Below are 21,510 nucleotides of genomic sequence, written 5' to 3' on the forward strand. Positions count from 1 at the left end.
CTTGTCATTCCTAGTCAGAAGCAGAAACCATACTTGCAACCCTTTTGGAGTAGAACAGCCTGTGCATCTACACTTTTCATGTAAGAAAAAGAAACAGCAAAGGTGGAAAACTCAGGTGAAAAGCATGCAGAACTGCAGTTGTTCACCTCTTACTATCATTGTTTTCTGGGTACTCTCTTTGCGTATCTTTCAGCAAGGAAAAAAATATGTCTCCTCTGATTAAAATTAAAAATCAAACAAGTGAACTGTGAGAAGGTAGAACATACATTCAGGTCACATTGAGGAATAGTCAACACCCCCCCCCCCCCCCGGTCCAGTCCAGTCCTGTGCATCTGCTAAACTTCCATTATGCTCTTAACATTTGAGATTTCCAGTAAAATGACATCTTTCATTACTATGACTAGCTACATTTCTGAATGCTGTTAATCTGAGCAATGTCTGCCTCTCAGAAGGCAGCCTCCACTTTTCAGAACTGCTTGGAAATCATTGATTCATATGAAGAACCACCCAAAAATACAGATAGTACAACTGCAATTAAATAGACCTGCATACACACAAATAAACAGAGTAAAGACCTTTTCTTCTAAAAGAAGTAATGGGTACACATTATTTTAGAACTTATTTCCATGACATCAAGCCAGCAGTTTTTAAACTTTCCAGCCCACAGAGACCATAGTGGTGACGAGTGCTCTAAATGAGGAGGAGGAGGAGATGATTCCATTAGAACTGTTTTAAAAGCTATAATGCTTTCACACAGTAAGTGAGAAAGCTATATATTCTTGTTCTGGTGATGAAAGTCTAATAGATGCACAACTGGAAAATAAGTCAAAGATACAGAACTAATCATCACTGTCTCCTGCAAACTCACCATATCCCTCTTATGGAAATACATGTATGTTATGCTCTGTGATCCCAAGAACAGCTAAACAGAAGCAATTAAATGATCAAAGATCAACCACTTATTTTCAGCCATTTGAAAGAAAAAGAATCTATAAGTATTGGTTAATTATTAAAAGTGCTGCATAAGTTTGCATGAGGAACAAATTGATAAAGACATCAAATTTGTGAGTAAATTGGCCTGTGCAATACGGTCTATGGGTTATGCTATATACAAAAGCTGACACTCACTGAAATTCTGATAAGAGGACAATTAAATATACAAACATTTGATGATGAGCTCTACCTGCTTCTGCAGCATCTCCTCCTGCCAGAGTTCCATTTTCTTGCTGAGCTACCAGCTTTTTCAATATAACCTGTGTAGCCCCAAGTCTTGGCAATGTAACATGTGTGAGAAATGGCAAATTGTTTTTCTTGGCAAATGCCTGGCTGGTTTCTCTTCTTTTTCGAAGAAAACCACCCTCTGGAAACAATACAATCCACTTGCGATCACGACTCCTATAATATTTTTCTAGATGTTCTTGAAGAAGCACAAGCTGCTGGTCACGGTAAGCTTTTCCCTAAAATAGAAAAAGATACCCAAGTAAAATAAAGAAAATTATTTTTCTTAAGAAATCAACTACATTTCTTTGGGAGGTTTTTTTCCAAGAAAAATTTCCAAAGGATTCCCCCCCCCCCCCCCCCCAGTAAATACCAAATTTAGTGGGTTGAGGAAAGAAAAATTAAATCATTGTTTTTTTTTCATTTCTATAAACTGAGGTTAAGTTTGCTTCCAAAACTTTCCTCTTTTTCATCTTATACACCAAAATAAGCAATTTTCAAAATCTGTTTGGAGTAAACTCCATTTTTCCATATTTCCAAATGCATCAAACCATAATTTATAACTTATCTGAATATCAGGAAAACAATGATACCACTAATATTTTAACTTGTTACCTGTCTTATAAAGAAGTCTCCATGAATTAAAGATACTATTCCAAAGTTTGTATATTTAAAAATATGATCCATCAGCCACATCATCTGACGAACAACCTGAAAAAGATCAGATGAGAACTTGTCAGTACATAAAAAGAAAAAGGATTTCAGAGACAGGTTGCTGCAATAACATGATCATATATGTTCTACATGCATTTCATAACAAGTACAGTATAGAAGCATATAAAGAAATTGGCAGAAATCTGTTTTTCTTACTAAAAAAATGTTTAAATATAAATGTGGTTCTTTGAGAATGTTAATGTGCTGTTAGGTTTCAACAAGTGCTTATCTATAACAGCATGATCTCTTGGAAGTCAATTTCCACCTTAACCCGATATTTTCAAAGTTTTTATTTTACAGAAAAAAATAATTTGTTTGTGTTAAACATTTTGAGATAAATCCTTTTTAAAAAATTCTTGAAATGAGTTTGCAATTTTAATGGTGTTTTCTTTCAAATAGAGCAAAGCTAGTATATACGATTTTGTATTTTTATACTGAGAAGTAATAAGGTTAAATACTAAAACATATTTAGTATTTAACCTTAATCTATCTTATGCTAAAATCAGCCTCAGATCATAACCTTCTCCAAACAAATATTGTTTGCAGACCAGACCTCACAATTAATACTGGAGATACTGGGATGTATACAATTCCCATTCCACTGCCTCTTACACAGAAGTCAGACTTAAGAATGTGTTACATTAAGTGACTACATTGATATATGTATTGTCGAAGGCTTTCATGGCCGGAATCACTCAGTTCTTGTGGGTTTTTTCGGGCTATATGGCCATGTTCTAGAGGCATTTCTCCTGACGTTTCGCCTGCATCTATGGCAAGCATCTTCAGAGGTCTGCTGGAGCTGGGAAAAAGGGGTTTATATATCTGTGGAATTATTTGAGAACACAAAAATGCTGGACCACTCTCACAACCACCATGTCAGACTACACAGAGAAGCCATTGAAATCCACAAACATGTGGACAATTTCAACAGAAAGGAAGAAACCATGAAAATGAACAAAATCTGGCTACCAGTATTAAAAAACTCTAAAATTAAAACAGCAGAGAGAAAAACAGGCAGGGACATCTAATCACCTTTCAAGAAGAGTTTGCTCCAGGCACTGTCAGCCCATTGTATGCTAATCAAGGTGGTCAGTTGAAAAGATTCACACCTAGCCCAACTTACAAAAGCCTTTTGTCTCACCCTGGTCATTCCACAGATATATAAACCCCTTTTTCCCAGCTCCAGCAGACCTCTGAAGATGCTTGCCATAGATGCAGGCGAAACGTCAGGAGAAATGCCTCTAGAACATGGCCATATAGCCCGAAAAAACCCACAAGAACTACATTGATATAGTATTTTCATTTGGCAACCACTGTTTCCAGTACATAAAAGCAAAAATAAGTGTTGATTGTGTTTAAATGCCCACTGTTTTTCTTTCTGTTACTGCATAACATTTGCTCCATAAACAAGAGCTTGTCTAGCAGGACACTGGCATTAGGAAGTAAATCTTTCTTTGTGCCTTCCCCTAAGACATATATCTTGGTTTTCTTTCCTGGGCCACTCATTTTAAATTATTCCTGGCCTGCAAATACCTCACTTGTTTGTGCGCCTTGCTTCTAAGAAACTGCCATCTAGGGCATTGCTTCTCAAACTGCTGGTTCTGATCCCAAATAAGGTCCCCTTAGCTCAATGTTGGGGTCACAAAATTTTTGATAACAATAAAAGGTTTCTGAATGGCACCCATTTGCACAAATCTGTTAGCAAAAACATGCAGAGTTTACAATGGACTCTGCAGAAAATACTTCGGCTATACTCCACAAAAGGAAAATTAGCCTGTTTAGAAAGTCTTGCAAATGCTGATTTATTACCAGAAATGTTTTATTTTGATACCTGTTTCATATACAGTATCTATATAACTGGAGTCAAGTAAAAATTTCTCAGTGGAAAGGGGTCACCAGTGGAAAAAAGTTTAACAAGCCCTGGCCTGGGGGACATTAGTTCATCTGCAGGAGAGGAAAGTGGGGAAAAGGCTCAACGAATATACATTTGTGCCTTGGGGCTGGATATGAAATACCTTCTTTCTTCCAGTGTTGCAGTTTTCAGGAAGTACTCATGGAGGCTTACCCAGTACATAACAATTGTATATAAAGAAAACAGCATACCGTGCCTTTGTCCTGAAGGCACATCATTAGAGTGCAAATATCTCCTGTTGCTTGATGGTTCACCAACATCACAGCTTCATCTTCTGAGATTGTTTTAACATCATCTCCCCATTCCATGACTTTTTTCCGGGGTGGGGGTGGGGAAAGGGGGGGGGGGGAGAAAATGTATTTAAATTAAATATTTTTAATCAGCATCTACAAACCAATTCCAAGTAGTATATAAGCTACTCTAGCTGGTAGTTTCAAGTAGAATAAATCTACTGAGGCAACTGAGAAATGTTTAAGTTGGATCCTATACAAGTTCCATTTCTTTGCTAGATATTGTAGGTGAGACTGGCAATTTGATTTTGAGTGTATTTTTACTCACTGCATAATAATAATAATAATAATAATAATAATAATAATAATAATGCATAAGGTAAAGGAAAAGATCTCCCCTAACATTAAGTCTAGTTGTGCCCGGCTCTGGATGGTGGTGCTCATCTCCATTTCTAAGCTGAAGAGCCGGTGTTGTCTGTAGACACCTCCAAGGTCATGTGGCCAGCATGACTGCATGGAGCACCGTTACTTTCCCCAAAAGCGGTATCTCTTTATTTATTTACATGTGTATGTTTTTGAACTGCTTGGTTGACAGAAGCTGGGCCTAACAGCGGGAGCTCACCCTGCTCCCCAGATTCGAACCACCAACCTTTCATTCAGCAGCTCAACGGTTTAACTCGCTATGACACCTAAGGGCCCTAATAATACATACTTATTATTAAACAACACACACTCAGTATCAACATACCCTCAATAGCGCTATTACTAGTAGACCACACTAATTTGTATTTAGAAGAAGAAGAAGAAACCTGTTAGAACAGGAAAAGGTGAAATGAAACACTCCCACATTCTCTTAGTTCAACTTTCCTTAATATATTTACATTTGATTCTCTCTCAACAATTGATTTTAAAAGTAAAGATATCAGAAAGAATACACAAAAAACTACTGAATTTCTTCATTTGATACATAAATGAGCTGGAAATTAAAATGTCAAAGGGAGTGGTGACAAGCAAATGTAAATAGATGTATATGAACAAATTAATACTTTTAGGTGCTTGATTTACTGAAATGTTGCCAAAGTAAAAAAATTTAAAAGACTTCCCAGAACAAGACGGCTATGAAAAATAATTTGAAAAATAGAGAAGATGCACAACTGTAAGTGCTATGAGATAAATCTCTAAACTTAAACAAGATCAAGGGGGAAAGAAGGTATCCAAGAGACCAAGAACAATTGATGATAGTAGAACTAATTCTTTAATAAAGAACGGTAAACATTTAGTTATTATGTTTCAACCCACTTAAGAAAAAATGTATCTAAACACATTACAAAAAAGCAAACAATCCCCACCACCAATAATCAAATTTAGTATCAGTAGAACAAACCCATAAGAAAATGCATAAACAGAACTATTAAATATAAAAGCCCGATGAAAAAAGAAAAGGCTCTTCCACATGAAATTTGTTATCTAAAAAGAGGTGTAATCTTCATTTGAGAGGGCAACCAAAGAGCATACCGACTTTGGGGAAAAAACTTAAAAATGAGATGAGTATTTAAAATTTTAACATATGAACTGACTCTGAAAAGATCAGGGACATTAAGGTTCTTGGGTGAATTGAGTTATTAAAAGAACACACATTTCAATCTAGTAGAAAATTTGAGAATTCAATATGTATGTCAGTTCTGATTGTTCATCATATCACAGAGTTCATACTGCCCTTCTGATCACAGTTCAATAACTGTTTGAAGTTTGCACTTTTTTGGCATTTGAATTAAGATAACCTTTTGTCTCAATCTGAACTTGTATTACTTGTAGCACATACAACTTTTTTTGAAACTCATTTACAACAGTCCAAAGTCTAGTCACAGAGATGAGTGAATGAAAAACTACAGTTTTCTTAAACATATAAACACACATATATGTGCTATAGAGATATGTGCAGTACTATGTTTGTTTGTTTGTATTTTGGAGTTACATGTAATTAGAGTAGAGATGTACACTGGTAAGAGAAATTGTAGTTGGGTACATAATTGTCGTCCAAGATGTGTATGTATGCATGTGTAAGTTTTTTTCCTGTTAAAAACTGAATTAAAAAATGGGAAGAAATAGGACCACTCAGAAAGCACTCATAGAATCATTAAGTTGGAAGAGACCCCATGGGCCATCCACTCCAACCCCTGCCAAGAAGCAGGAAAATTGCATTCAAAGCACCCCTGACAGATGACCATCCAGCCTCTGCTTAAAATGCTCCAAAGAAGGAACCTCCACCACACCCCAGAGCCAAAAGTTACCCTCCCTGCTTCTTACAACAAACTTCTGAAACCATTACCTGTCCTGCAGAACAGCCTTTTTATGTTCACAACTATTATGTTCTTGTGATTGTGAGGATCAACTCAAATGTTTTGAATTAATAAATAAGGTTGTCACATGATCTGTCTCTTATGATACTGCAGCCACATATAGATGACTTCTATTCCCATCTCAAAGCACCCTTCACTGCCTATAGTCATGCATATGAGTGAAGCAATATGAAGTCGAGAGCAGGACCATCAAATGTTCGCCTAGAAGTTATAAAAACATGCTCTATCAAGAGTTCTAACTTTATGTCTCACTTTCTGATAGTTTGTTACTTATGTAAACATTGTATGTCTTTTTCATTAACCAGCAAGAGTACACAGATGACCATTTTGAGTAGCAATTGACTAGTTTATCAGAGGAAAGGGGATCTTTATCAGTAATAGTATTCTAGGCAATGGGAAGAAAACACAGTGCTAACATGCTATCTGGAAAAATATGAACTATGCTTAATTTGTCTGGATTCCGTATATCAAAGAGAGAAGATTCTTGCTAGCCGAAAAAGAAAAAAAATCTTTGTGCATGTGAAAGTGTCACAAAAGATTTTGGAGGTTACTTAATCCACCCACCCTAACAATCTGCAATGCAGGATCCAACTATAGCCAGGATGGACCACCCAGGAGTATCTGGATCCGGTTTTGTTTCTCATATCCAGACCTAAAGTAAACTGTATCAGCCTTTCTCCTATTGTAACTACCAATAGCCAGAAGTTCATTTTAGATTTTCTATAAACAAAAATGTCATCTTTTTTAAAAAAAATAATAAAAAGGCACAATTTACCAATCTGCAAAATCTCAGTTGAGGAAACTCTGTATTCTGTATCAGTCACAATGATACCAGAAAGCTTACAGATGCTATAAATGGGACTGATTTCTGCCTTAGACGATTTCTGTGCTATTTCAGCCTGCTTGGACTTTCATCTTCCATCACACCTACAGGCTCCATGAGTCAAACCTCACTGTTTTATTACAAACGTAGGCTAAGAGTTTCAGAGAAATTTCCTTTGAGTGTTAGCTGCCTGGAAACATATGACATCTATAATCTTTTTGCTTTAATTCAGAAGAAATAAAAACACAGCATGCAGCTAACTTCTGCAACCCTCCCTGGCTCTTGAGTTTGATTTCTATGCATGAAGCAACACTCTTAAAAGGAACTGGCTTAATCACATCTTTACTCCTACAAATAATGTCTTCAATCAACATGATGTTATTCTTGTACAGTATTTCAAAGCAGGTTTATGGAAGAGGAACAAAAATGTTGGCTCCTTTGCAAAGAAGGAGAAAAGATGGAAGAGGAAGTTTGAAAGAATGAAGCTAAGCAATATGAACGGGCTATGAGGACAACAGTCAAAATAAAATTTAAAGGAGTAATAAACATATAGAAAGGCCTTAATACCTCTGTTGCTCAGAGCAGTCACAGCATATTTAAAATTCGAAGTGTGAATGTACAACCCAATGCAAGGATAGGTAATGTATGGCTCCCTTAATGTTGTTAAATTGCAACTCTCATCATCCTTACTGGTCAGGGATGATGCCAGGTGCAAATTCATCCCTGATCTAAGAATACAGCTTGGCAAAAAAAGCAAAATAATCTTCTTGCATCTTCAACATTAACAAATGCAGGTAATTCCCGAGTTACAAGCATTCAACTTACAAATAACTATAGTTAAAAACAGTGGTGAGACAACAGGATGTGAGAGAAATCTCCCCCTAGGAAGGGAAATTAACTCCTGAAAGAGTTATCTTGGGGAAAAGGTGTCTCCACTGAAGTTTTCTCACCAATCCTTGTTTCCAGAACAAGCCACATTTTTCAAAATCCAATTATCATAAAGACAGAAAGTGAGGTGAAATCTTCTGAACAGGAGCACAGACATAGAATCAAACACCACAGAGGCGTTAGCCCTTCCCTATGTTATCCAAAGCTTGTGGAGTTACACTAAAAATGTACCTGTTCTGATTTACATACAAATTCAACTTAAGAACAAACCTAGGGGACCTTCCTTATGTGTAACTTGGGAACTACCTGTACACTGTTCAGTATTCATAAATAACTACCAACCCACACACACACACAACTGATTTTAAAACAGTCAAACATATGCTAAATATTATAATGATACACAAGAAACATCAATGCGGAGAAACACAAGACGAGAAAGTAGTGATTTTTAAAAGCTCCCAAAAAAGAAGGCCTTGTGAGGCTTTGTAGAGGTAATAGGAAAAAAAACCCACCATTTTAAATAAACTGTAAATAAGGTATTTTATCAAGTGTCAGATATTTCCAGCATTAGGAAAGATCGTCTTGTTCTCTCTCTTGTACTTCAATAAAACTCTGGCCTTCTGGCCTTTTCCTCCATGTGATCCATAAAATAAAAAGCTAGCACAGGAGAGAAACTGAACTGAAGGGAGAAAAGGGGGTTGAAGATAGTAATGCCTACAAGAGCATACAAAATTAGCAGTAAACAGCCAGTCACAGGTTATTTGGAATCTCATCACAGATTACAACTAAAAAAGAAAATAAATGAAATGGGTCTGAAGAAGGTCAAAAACAAAACAAGAGGATTGTGGCCATGGTACACATTTAATTATGTGCATTGTAAAGCAATCCAAAGCATCAATTCTACAACAAAATGCATGTCTCTTGTGATTATAGATTCATATACAAGACCACTTCTAAAACTACACTTAACAATAAATTATTACCAGAATAGTGTCTGTTCCGAAATAGAAACCATAGTGAAAATGGTTTCTATATACAGTATATTAAAGAAATATTTCTTACTGAGTATTAAGTACAGGAAGTCCCTGAGAGACAAACATCCAACTTACAAATGATTAATAGTTAAGTAAGGGAGTCAGGCAATAGGATGTGAGACAAATCTACCCCTAGGAAGGGAAATTAACTCCTGAAAGAATCATCATGGGGAAAAAGTGTCTCTACTGAAGCTTTATTACCAATTCTTGTTTCTACAACAAGTCTTTTTTTCCTTTAAATCCAATTTTCACAGGGAGAGAAAGTGAGGTGAAATCTTCTGAACAGATAGCAAACACACACCACAGGTATCAACCCTTCCCTACGCTACCCAAAAACGACTGACTATAGATAGATGGATGGACGGACGGACGGACAGACATCTGGAATTACATTGAAAAAATGTATCTGTTACATTTTACAAACAAATTCAACTTAAGAAAAAACCTACAGAACCTATCTTGTTCTTAACTTGGAGACTGCCTGTACAGTAATATTAATGTTAGCCTGTAATCAGCCCAGGACCATTATTTGGATTGGAAAACACCAATGAATAACAGGTGCTGTTATTCATTGAAGGCGCACGCATGTACTGGTTTTTGGTCTAGTTGAGCCACTGGGAGAGACAGATAATACATTTTTATAATAATTATTAGTCATCTTTATTATTTTTACAAAAGGTCAGAGCTTGGACATGTGTATATGTGCATGTGTATTTGGATTATGGCTCCTGAATCTCAGATTCCAGGAGTTATAGTTTGAAAAAGTGTACCAAGAAAATCAAAAACCTTTCTTGTTCACTGAAGAGTATTGAGTTAGTTTGGAAGTTTACAAGCCTACTACTTATTGAAAAGCTCAATTGCAAAACAAAGTTTATTAGATTTGAATTTGGCATGCTGAACATTTTCTATTAACTGAGTTTTAGAATAACAAAATTCCAGCAGTGCATTCATACTTGGGTTGCTCATCAAAATCTTGAAAGAAGTTACAAATTGGTTTTAAATCTACATAGATTACTTACTTTTTAATTTAATGTCAATGTTTTATGAGAGGCTTTAGTATGGCTTACATATATTTTTGAAAACATACATTGCAATAATGCTAATAATAATTTGTAACCTGCCTTTCCTTGCAGCTCAAACATAGGGAAGGATAAGCTGCTATATCAAGCTTATCTACAAAGCTGCATGGCTCTACCTATCCACCTGGAGGTTAATTTCGTTTATGACCTCATGCTGCTTCAATAACCTTACATATATATTCATAAGGTGAAGTGATTCTGTAATTAAAGCATGCACAAAAACTTGGCCTGGTCTAGGATATTTTCACATCTGTTGAAATGATTAATTTGCCAAAAGAGATCACAACCAAGTAGACTGTAATCTATTGGTTGGGAAGCTGGTTATATACTGGCCATAATGCTCCATTTTCTATTGCTCTAGGAGTCAGCATGGTGTAATGGTTTGAGTGTGGGGCTCTGATATGGGAAACCAAGGATCAGCTCCTTGCTTGGCCATGGAAATCCACTGGGTAACCATTGCCAAATCATATTCCCTCAGATTCAGAGGAAAGCAAAGACAAATACACTCTCTGAACAAATTCTGCCCTAGAAGAATTTCAACATTTAAATAAAGCAGGTGGGCTGGTCCATGAGGTCACGAACAGTGGGAAGCAACTGAACGAATGAACAACAACAACAAAGGCTCTTTCACTGTTGTGTAGATACAACTATGAAGTTATTAAATCCTTTCTTCTAAATGGACACTCTTTTAAAATGGCCTAGTGCACACCTGTCAAACGCAAGGGCTGCACACTGAATCCAGCCATCATGTTATTTATGTGGCCTGCGAGGCTTTCAATGCCAGGGCAACATAGTTACATTTATACAGTCTTACAATTACAAATGGCCATTTGAAGGCAACCATAAGGCTGATGTCACCCTTGGTGAAAATGAGTATGACACCCTTGATCTGGTACATGCAGATGTGTGACTAACATTAGGCGATCCTCATAAAAAAAGATTGACAGCACTACTGACAATCTCTAATTATTTAAAATAGCACGGTGCATCATTAAAATTAGGCCACGGTGAAACGATGAAATAACACTGGGGACTATGAAACCTTATTAGCCAAACTATACCATTATGTTCTAGATAATTTCTGCCAAATCACTAAGGGGCTGGTCATACTATAAATGAAAAAAAAATCATACTGTAGTATTGTCCTGAAACTCTCAAAGAGTCTTACCTAGCTGTAGTCTGTGCCATTTTAATTGACTATATCTTTAAGATCATGACTATAAATTCTCAAGAACAGTACTTCACCTTTTCAGGTTCTGTTTTCTCATTTAAACTTAGATTAAAACTTCAATTTTTAATCAGTTATGTTAGCACTTCAACTACAAATATATCCCAAATTAATCGGATACCATACTTTCCTCTTTAATATTATTTTTAATACAAATATATGAAAAGATCTATAGTAAGTACTGAAAGCAATGTTTTCCAATGTATTCATCCAGGAAGGAATTGTTCCTCTAAGATTATACATGTATGTTAGAGCAAAGTATGCTTCAGGCTCAGAACTATTCTTTTGCCCATATAGAAAAGCGTATACAGTAGACTCTCAGTTAACTAGAACTCAAACAACCAGAACTCAAGAAAACTGTCAACAAATTGAAGAAATAATAATTTAAATAAAAAATTAAAATGCATGTATAATACAGTAAAACTATGTTAGATTAAGTTAAGTTTCTCTTTGTTTTTAATTACTTTATTTCAATATTAATATCAAATAAATACAGAAATTATTGTATGGTATAGTATGAAGTACAATATTAGGCCTATTTTTAATAATAATTCTCAAGCAACCAGAAATTACATTGATTTGCCATCGATCAATCCCGATGGTTTGTTTGTTTGTTTGTTTGTTTGTTTCAAATATTTATATCCCGTCCTTCTCACACACACACACCCGGGGGGCGCGGCTTAGGGCAGCTCACAATCGGCAGCCATTAGATGCCAACACCAAAACAAATAAAAGCAATATAACAATGAGTTAAACATTAGTTAAAACATTAAATTATAAAACATCAAATAAAACATAAACCAACAATACAACCAAGTCCAAATCCAATTCAACGTCCAGAGTCACAGTCCAAGGCCTGTCCATTGTCAATTCTCATGAGTCATTATGATTATTATTGCTAAGCCTGCTACCTGAATGCCTGGTCCCACATCCATGATTTGAGCTTTTTTTCTAAAGGAGAGGAGAGAGGGGGTTGACCTGATTTCACTGGGGAGTGTGTTCCACAGACGGGGGGCCACCACTGAAAAGGCCCTGTCTCTCATCCCCACCATTGCGCTTGCAAGGTGGCAGGATAGAGAGAAGGGCCTCCTCTGATGATCTTAAGCTCTGTGGTGGATCATAAAGGGAGATACATTCGGACAAGTAAGCTGGCCCAGAACCATACAGGACTTTATAGGACAAAGCCAGCACTCTGAATTATGTTTAGAAGTGTACCGGTAGCCAGTAGAGATGACGTAACATGGGGGGTGGTTTGCTCCCTGTATGTCGCTCCAGTGAGTAATCTGGCTGTGTCCATTGGACTAGTCGAAGTTTCTGAAGAGTCTTCAAAGGCAACTCCACATAGAATGTGTTGCAGTAATCTATTCAGGATGTAACAAGAGCAAGGACCACTGTGGCCAGATCAGACTTCCCAGCTGGCGCACAAGTTTCAATTGTGCAAAAGCTCCCCTGGCCACTGCTGAGACCTAGGGTTCTAGGCTTAGCGATGAATCCAGGATCACTCCCAAGCTGCGAACCTGAATCTTCAGGGGAAGTTTAACCCCATCCAACACAGGCTGTAACCTTATGCCCTGTTCAGACTTTCAACTGACCAGGAGGACTTCTGTCTTGTCTGGATTCAATTTCAATCTGTTAGCCCTCATCCAGTCCGATACAGCTGTTAAGCACCGGTTTAAGGTCTGAACAGCCTCCTCAGTAACAGGTGAGAAGGAGTGACAGAGCTGAACATCGTCTGTGTACAGGTCACACCGTACTCCAAAACTCGGGATGATCTCTCCCAGCAGCTTCATGTAGATATTAAACAGCATGGGGGACAGTACTGAACCCTGTGGGACTCCACACAGCAAAGGCTGTGGGGTTGAACAGATGCCTCCCAATAACACCTTCTGAGACCATCCATCCAGGAAGGACTGGAGTCATTGCAAAACAGTATCTCCAGTTCCCATGCCTGCGAGGTGTCCTGGAAGGATACCGTGGTTGACAGTATCGAAGACCGCTGAGAGATCCAGGAAAACAGGGACACATTCCCCCATCTAGTTCCCGGCATAGATCATCTACTAAGGCAACCAAGGCTGTTTCAGTTCCATGTCTCAGTCTAAACCCAGACTGTGCCGGATCTAGATAATTAGTGTTTTCCAAGAACACCTGGAGTTGTGAGACCACCACATGTTCCATGACCTTGCCCAAATAGGGGAGATTGGAAACTGGCCGATAGTTGACTAATTGAATGGGGTCCAGTGATGGTTTCTTCAACAGCGGTTTTATAACAGATTCTTTTAAGCTGGCTGGAATCCTGCCTTCTTGTAAGGCGGCATCAACCACCACCTTTACCCACTCTGCCAAACCCCCTCTGGCCTCTTTTACCAGCCGGGATGGGCAGGGGTCTAGGATGCATGTAGTAGTCCTCACTTCTCCAAGGATCTTGTCCATGTCCTCAAGCTGAACCAATAGAAATGAATTAATCAAAACTGGACAAGCAGGTGCTCGTGTTACATCCTCAGAAAGTCGGAACGAATCAGAGCAACTTTGTCCACAAAGAACCAAGCAAATGCTTCACAGCGGGCGGATGAGGTGGGATTCAACAGCCCTCTGACTAACTGGAACAACTTCGGTGGACGGTTCTTTACAGACGCAATATTGGCTGCAAAGAAAGATTTTTGAGCGGCTTCTATCACTACAGCATATGTCCTTAAAAAGGCGCATAGCCGTGTTCGGGCTGACTTGCTACACTTTCAATGCCATATGCACTCTAGTCTCCTCTTCTTTCACTTCATCGCTGCCAGCTCCTTGTTGAACCAAGGAGCAGGTTTAGCTTGGTTACTCGAGACGACGTTCCGAAGCAATCGTGTCTACTGCCCTAGTCATCTCCCTATTCCAGAGTTGCTTTACATTTCTACTGTACATTTAAAGAAAAGTCAATCAGTTAAACTCTCATGATACACTGGGTATGATTTCTTAAATTATGTGATTGCCTTAACCTCTCTAAAGTGTAACTGGGTATATTAATAAACATCCAATCTCTAGCAAGGGTGTGGCAGAAGGTACAGAAATTATAAGTGTTTTCCAGTTTTTATGGCTCTTTTTCACCTCCAAGTTCATGAACTACAGCTCATAGGCAGCTCATTGTGTTTCAACTCTTCTTCCTCATCTAATATTCTATTTTGCAACTAAGGCAGACCACTTCTCTTAGAGTGGGTGGCAATGTCTGAAATAAGGTGCCTCTGTTTCTGTCCAGTATTAAATGCAGAATGATAAAGTGTAATAATTATCAGACAAAGTATATTTGCATAAGGTGTATAATTTGTAAATATGGCTTTCTAATTCAAGAATGCCCAATCTGCAGAAGCAGAATGAAAAATAAATCTTAGAATAAGATTTATGGGTTATTTTAAGCACTCCTGCTATAAGACTTAGACACTGCTGGACTTTCTACTTCTCAGTTTATCTGGCATATAAAGTATTAAAATAATTTATTTTCCCAATATTCTTACCCCTAATTCTAAATTTCCTGGGGTAAAACTAGACATAAGCAGCATACCTGTTTGTCTGAATCTTGCTCAGACTATATAATCCTTATGGGTAAAGAACAGCCTTGGGGCTATGGAATTCCAGCAACTCTGAGTTGACATGCATCAAAGACTGGTTTTGTGGGGTTCTAGGACTGCTCCTGTTCTGGCTAAAATGAGTTCCAATCTGGAAGATTCCAAGACTGGTCATTCACCCTTTAAATGTACAGAGATAGGCCTGCATGTTCAACAACCATTTTCAGCCACACCAGATAATCCCTTTGTTTGTTTGTTTTTTGGCAATCTGTGTGGCACTGGACTCACCTAGTTGCCCACCACTGATCTAAACTGGGACCAACCTGAATTTTAGAGCAAATGCTCCCTTTTGCCCCACTCTACCCATTCAATTCCAGCTTATTTTGCATATGCTGAACCATGAAACTGGAAGTGATCTTGAATTAGAGAAAAGCACCGGGGAGCAAAGCTCTAGGGAAGGAAGCACAGGTGCAGGAATTATCCAGTTTTGCTCATCTAAAAATTAGACCTTCCCAGCTCCTGCTTCAAGTGTGGTTGTAGGACAGCCAATTTAAACAGAAGGTTTTGGCACTGTCACACATAGCCCAGTTACTGAATGTTACTATTCTCAGCTATTTTCAGATCTGAAATGTACCATCAAGTAATATTTGTTCTGCACTGCTGTGTTATCCAACATCTTAAAAGACAACCTGAAAGAGATGATTACTTTCTCTGTGTGGTATGAAGAAGAAGAAGAAAATGATCACAAGTCCAGGTCACAATAATGCTCAATTGTCATTGTCAATGGTTAATAAAATGATCAGAAATTGAAAATCAAAGGAAAATAACTGAGATTGATTGCAGTTACATAATAAAGAAAGCAACTAGTTTATTTACCTACAATCTTACTAGAAGATTTATTCAAAGGATTCGCTTTCAATGCTCAAATTCAAAATCGTGTATTGAACAAAAATATTAATTACAATTACAATCGATGCTTCGAAGTCAGAATATAAAGACCACTCTTGAATTTTTTCTAGAAGTGAAGCATGACATCTCCAGTAATACTGCCCCTGGTGGTGCAATGGGTTAAACTTTTGTGGCGGTCAGCAGTTCGAATCTGGGGACAGTGGGTTGAGCTCCCTCTGTCAGTTCCAGCTCCCTGTATGGGGATATGAGAGAAGCCTCCCACAAGATGGTAAAACATCAAACATCCGGGCGTCCCCTGGGCAATGTCCTTGTAAACAGCTGATTCTCTCATACCAGAAGTGACTTTCTGTTTCTGACACACACACACACACACACACACACACACAAACTACTGTTATTGATGATGATGATAATGATAACAGAAATGTGTCTCTCCACCTAAACTCCAAGACTATGAAAGTTAAGATATTTGAGAGACAGTGTGTAGTGGGAGTCCTCCTTCATTCCAACCCAGCAGCCTAGGGAAAAGATAGGAAAAAACTGAAGGAAACAGGTCATAAGAGAGAAAATGTTTTTTTAAAAGAGTTGTCTTTTTGGTTTTTTTTTTTTTTACAGATCCTAGCTGGCCACCTAGATCCTATTTACACGATCAACTACGAATCTTTAATTCAGAAAAGTTTTGTCCCTCGCCATTGTACAATGTGAACTATAAGGTGAAACATGCATTTTTCCCTCTGGCTAACAATTTTTCAAGAAGTGAGTTTACTGCTGATTTTCAGTGCAATGAGCAATATCACAGCTGGAACTGATGTCACATTTTAGTCATTTGAATTTTACAACTGGAGAGTGCTCCATTAATCTTTGTATTGTGTGCATGTGTACACACAGGTACAATGGCAATCCACACTAAATGGCACTGCTATTAAAGTACTGAAGCAACAAACCTCAACTATAAATATCAGAAAAGCAGAGGAATATGTTAAGGGAAAGGCTAGTTTTGGTCTTCTCTTTCTTGAATGGATAGCAGGTTTTTTTGTATTTTAAACATGCCAACTAACACTAGGTACTCTATGCTGTATTTCAGAAGCAGTAACTGGCAATATCATCTGAGTATTCCTTGCCTAAGAAAACCCTATCAAATTCATGACATTGCCCTAAGTAGACAAGTGTCTTGAAGGCATCATATATGTCTCCTAGAAGCAATCCCTGAAAAAAGAATATTGTACCAGGTGGTTCCTTGGGTTAATCAATTAAGTTAATTCTTAAATTGTATCTTACAACTGATCCTAAAGGCAATTCAGATAAGGCTGCAACAGGGAATGGATAAGTCTGAGCTGTGTTCTCCTTTCTGCTCAACCTTCCACAGTTGTCACTTTACTTTCCCAAGGCTAGTGCTGTCATTGCTCATTTCTTTCTGCTTGAAAGTTAGGTTATCAAACAAAATGGCATGAACACATGCCCTGGGTAAACCTAGTGAGAGTAGGATGGGGAAATAGGCAAAGCATGTCCCAACTAACTAGTTCACCTTCAACTATTCTCACTCCTGCCCCATATTCAACAACAGCAGTATTACCCACAGAGGACATACCAAGCAACAAAAGAGAAAGATTGGGCATAGAAGAGGAAGCCAAGCATTTCATTTTCAAATGTTAAACATCTGGAATCTGAAATCTGGGTAAAATTTTTGGGTGAAATTTGGGTAAAAATAAACAGGTGGCAATTCTGATAAAGTGTAATAAAATATTCAGATATGATCAGATAAGTCTACATTGGTATTTTAATAAAGAAAATGTCAAGTTTCATTAATTTATTATCCTTCCCTATTTTGAAGTTTATGAACAAAACACAGAAGCTGAGAAATACTTTAAAGTTAAAATAATATAGTTCCCATCTTACAGATGGAAACTTCAGGACTGAGAGACAATGGTTTGCCAAGATAGTTCGGTGACTGGGCAAATGATCCATCTACAACAGACGTGGGCAAACTTCAGTCCTCCAGGTGTTTCGACTTCAACTCCCACAATTCCTAACATCCTTGTTTACCCATGTCTGATTTACAGCATTAAACAATATTAAAATATTTAAAAATATTCTCTCAAGATTTAACACGCACACTCATACACACAAACACAAAATTAAAGCATTGGTTTTGCCCAAGACATTATTCATACTAATATTCTTCTATGAGAACCACAGCATAGATTTCCTTGAGTTTCATAAAAAGATGAACACTCTTACAAGAACTACAATGGAAGAGTGTTTTCAAATGTACCCTAGAATCCTATTTATTTTCATATGTACAACAAAACAGTATCTTCTATAAAATGATACAAATCATAAATCAATGTGTGCAGAAATATACAACTGCATATTCAGAAGAAAAAGCCATTTGAATGAAGTCTGAAAGTGGAGCAAAACTATCAAGATACATCTGCCAAAGGTGTTCAGGAATATTTATTTATTTGCCATATTTGTACCCCGCCCTTCTCAACTTGGAGGGGGATTCAGAGCAGCCTATTTCTTAGCAAAACAAGAGATTTAGCCTGTGTTAGATGGGCTTACAACTCCTCCTGAAGATATAGGTTCGCAGTTGGATGCACTCCTGGACTCAGCTTTGAATCTGCAGGCCCAGGTTTCTATAGTGGCCAGGATTGCTTTTGAGAATTTAAAGCTTGTGTGCCAACTATGCCCGTCCCTTGAGATGCTGAATTTAGTGATGGTGGGATTTGCCTTCATTATATCCGATTTAGATAACTATACTGAACTCTACTTGGGGTGTTTGGAAACTTCAGATGCTCCAAAAAGCAGCAGCAAGCCTGTTAACTGGGGATCACACAACTCCCTTGTTGCAACAACTCTATTGGCTTCAGTTTGTTTCTGGGCACAATGCAAAGTTCTGGTTATGGCCTATAAATGTATGGCTCAGAAACAGGCTATCTAGCAGATCATATCTACCTGTATGAGCCAGCCTGAGTGACGAAATCCTCAGGAGAGGTACTTCTCTCAGTGCCATTGCAAGCACAGTTGGTGGGCATGCAAGAGAAAGCCTTCTCAGCTACTCCTAGGCTCTGAACTCCCTTTCCATGGCGATCGGAATGTCCTCCTCCCTGCTGTCCTTTCACTGCCAGGTTAAACCCTTTTTATTCAGACAGGCTTTTAAAATAGAATATTTTTAAAGGACAGAGTAAAGTACATTGTTTTAATTAAACCTGGAATTAAGAGCTTTTTATCTTTTTAATTGCATTTTACTTGTATTCAGAGCTGAATAGTTTTAATGTTGTGTGCAGTTTATTTCTATTTTAATATTGACTTTTTGTATGTTCTTTTAAATTGTGGTCCCATCTTGAGAGAAACATGTGGCGATGACAATAATAACAGCAACAATGATGAACTCTGGTGCATGTAAACATGACAACAAAACAATGTAGCTTCAGTGTTCAACTGTCTAGTGTGGACAAGAGAAGCAAATGAAATGCTGCTTCACAACAGGGAACTTCAAAATGTGTTGCACAGAGTATGAAATATGGCTTAATCACGGTAGGAAAAACCATGCTGAAGACACATAAAACATCGTACATACTATAAAAGATGATGTTGACATGGTACATCTGAAGACTGGAGACCAAACTATATAAGATGTCAAATGATTTCTGCCCAATATCTCAAGAGTCCATGTGTTTTTAATAGGGAAAAAAGATATGACATTGTGCTGGTGGAAATATGCTTTCCCTGTAGGCTATTTTTATATTCAAAATGCCTGCAATGTTTTCCAACAAATGCATGGAAACAACAATAAACAGCACAATTCTGACCACAAAAGCATTTTTACCTACAAAGCAGCTATGGAAATTAAATTTTCATACTGGGATTTGTGCTACTCAAAACACAAACATGCTTTATTATCCAACAGTAATAGTAATGGCTAATCATAAACCTCTGCTCTAAGAAATCAACTAAAAGGAAATAACCTCTGCAGTCTCTATTATTGCCCCTTGTTTATAACAGGGAAAGCACTGTCCATATAGTCTCTCTCCTAAATTTTGTCCCAGTGAAATAGTTTTAACAGAGGAGCCCTTCAAGTTTTCAACAGACTGGAATTCAGGACATAATAACTAAGAAGAATTATTCTTTATCAAATTGGAAGCATTTAACACATCAATAACAACAAAAATCAAAACTATACTAACCAAATATGCACATGACACAAATCAATGAGTGACAGACTTCACAGAAGGTGACTTGGATAAACTGGAGCAATTAGCTAACAATAAGTGAATCTACACTTGTAAGCAGAACAGACAAATTCATAACATGTAAGAGTATCTATAGAAAGTAATATTAATGGTTATATTTAAGCTCCAGCAACAGAGGGAATATACCTCTGTATACCTGTTGTTGGGGAATGTGAGGCAGGGGGTGCTGTTGCACTGTTATCCTGTGTAACAGCTTTTCCTAGGCATCAAGCTGACTGAATGCTGGAACTGTACAGGTCTTTGGTCTTATTTATTTATTTATTTCCTTCCTTACTATATTTATATCCCGCCTTTCTCAAACCTGAGAGGACTCAAGGCAGCTTATAGAATAGGTAATAATTCAATGCCTTAAAAACAATATACATTCAATATACAATTAAATAAACGTTTGAATTAAAAATTTAAAAAAACAAGATTAAAAAACATTAAAACATTTAAAGCATTATAATTACTACTATAAACCATGATCTCCGCAATCATATAAAAGTGAATGAGCGTGAGGAACCATAGAGATATAGGCTTTTCTACCAGGCAGCTGGGACAACAAGCTGGCATTTGACAGCCACGTTTGGAAACCTGCTTCAAAGGAGACCACAGCTTGATCCCAACCATGGCTAGAGTCAAGACTATAAAGTTCCTTGAACTCACCATGAAGCGTCTATAAAGCCTTTGTATAATTGTTTTGTGCCACCACTGTACCACCATCACAAGTCCAGTTTCCAATAGTTATTGAGGAATTTGGAGGAGGGAACTGCTCACAGTCTAAGCCCAGAGAAACTACCAGCTTCCCCTGAAGTCCACAAATACAAACACAAGAACAAGCCATTGGATGTCAACACCAGTAAACAGAAAGAGAACTTGACTTTAAGAAGAGTATTTTCCTCTCCACAAAAAGCAAGATGCTAATCACATTGTTTGGCCACTTTTCCAATGGCCTGTAATCTCCCATCCAACTAAAAGCCAGGACAAATCATGCAAGATCAGGTATGTTTAGTGTAGTATCCGATATAACCCATGACCCAGAAATTGCAATTATACCCTTAGAAGTTCTCAGTTGTGAACTTCCCAGTGCCTAGCTACCTTTCGAGAAGCTGACTTTTCCAAAATTATGTTTATCAAGGACTTTTACATTTGACCCTAACACCTCACAATATATGACCCGAATATATAAGGGAAGTCGAGGGGAGCAACAAGCAATTAAAATCAAAAAGTAACATCATACTCTGAAGATCCAAGTAATTTTTAAAGCACACGCACACATACACACACACACACGAAGTTCTAATAGCCAATAGAAAAAGGAGGAGGGGGCCCTCC

General features: G+C 37.6%; 1 protein-coding gene across 2 annotated transcripts in view; it reads right to left on the reverse strand.

Moving 5' to 3' along the window:
• LPGAT1 (lysophosphatidylglycerol acyltransferase 1) overlaps positions 1–21,510 on the reverse strand; it is a 78,227-nt gene that overhangs the window by 34,558 nt on the left and 22,159 nt on the right. For both annotated transcript variants that reach the window (XM_060754318.2, XM_060754317.2), the window contains 3 exons: positions 4,036–4,154; positions 1,834–1,929; positions 1,184–1,457 (listed from right to left, as the gene is read on the reverse strand). In XM_060754318.2, coding sequence (XP_060610301.1) covers positions 1,184–1,457; positions 1,834–1,929; positions 4,036–4,154 — 489 coding nt within the window. The remainder of the gene's footprint in view (positions 1–1,183; positions 1,458–1,833; positions 1,930–4,035; positions 4,155–21,510) is intronic.

The sequence above is a fragment of the Anolis sagrei genome, chromosome 1 (assembly GCF_037176765.1).
Source record: "Anolis sagrei isolate rAnoSag1 chromosome 1, rAnoSag1.mat, whole genome shotgun sequence".
Taxonomy (NCBI): domain Eukaryota; kingdom Metazoa; phylum Chordata; class Lepidosauria; order Squamata; family Dactyloidae; genus Anolis; species Anolis sagrei.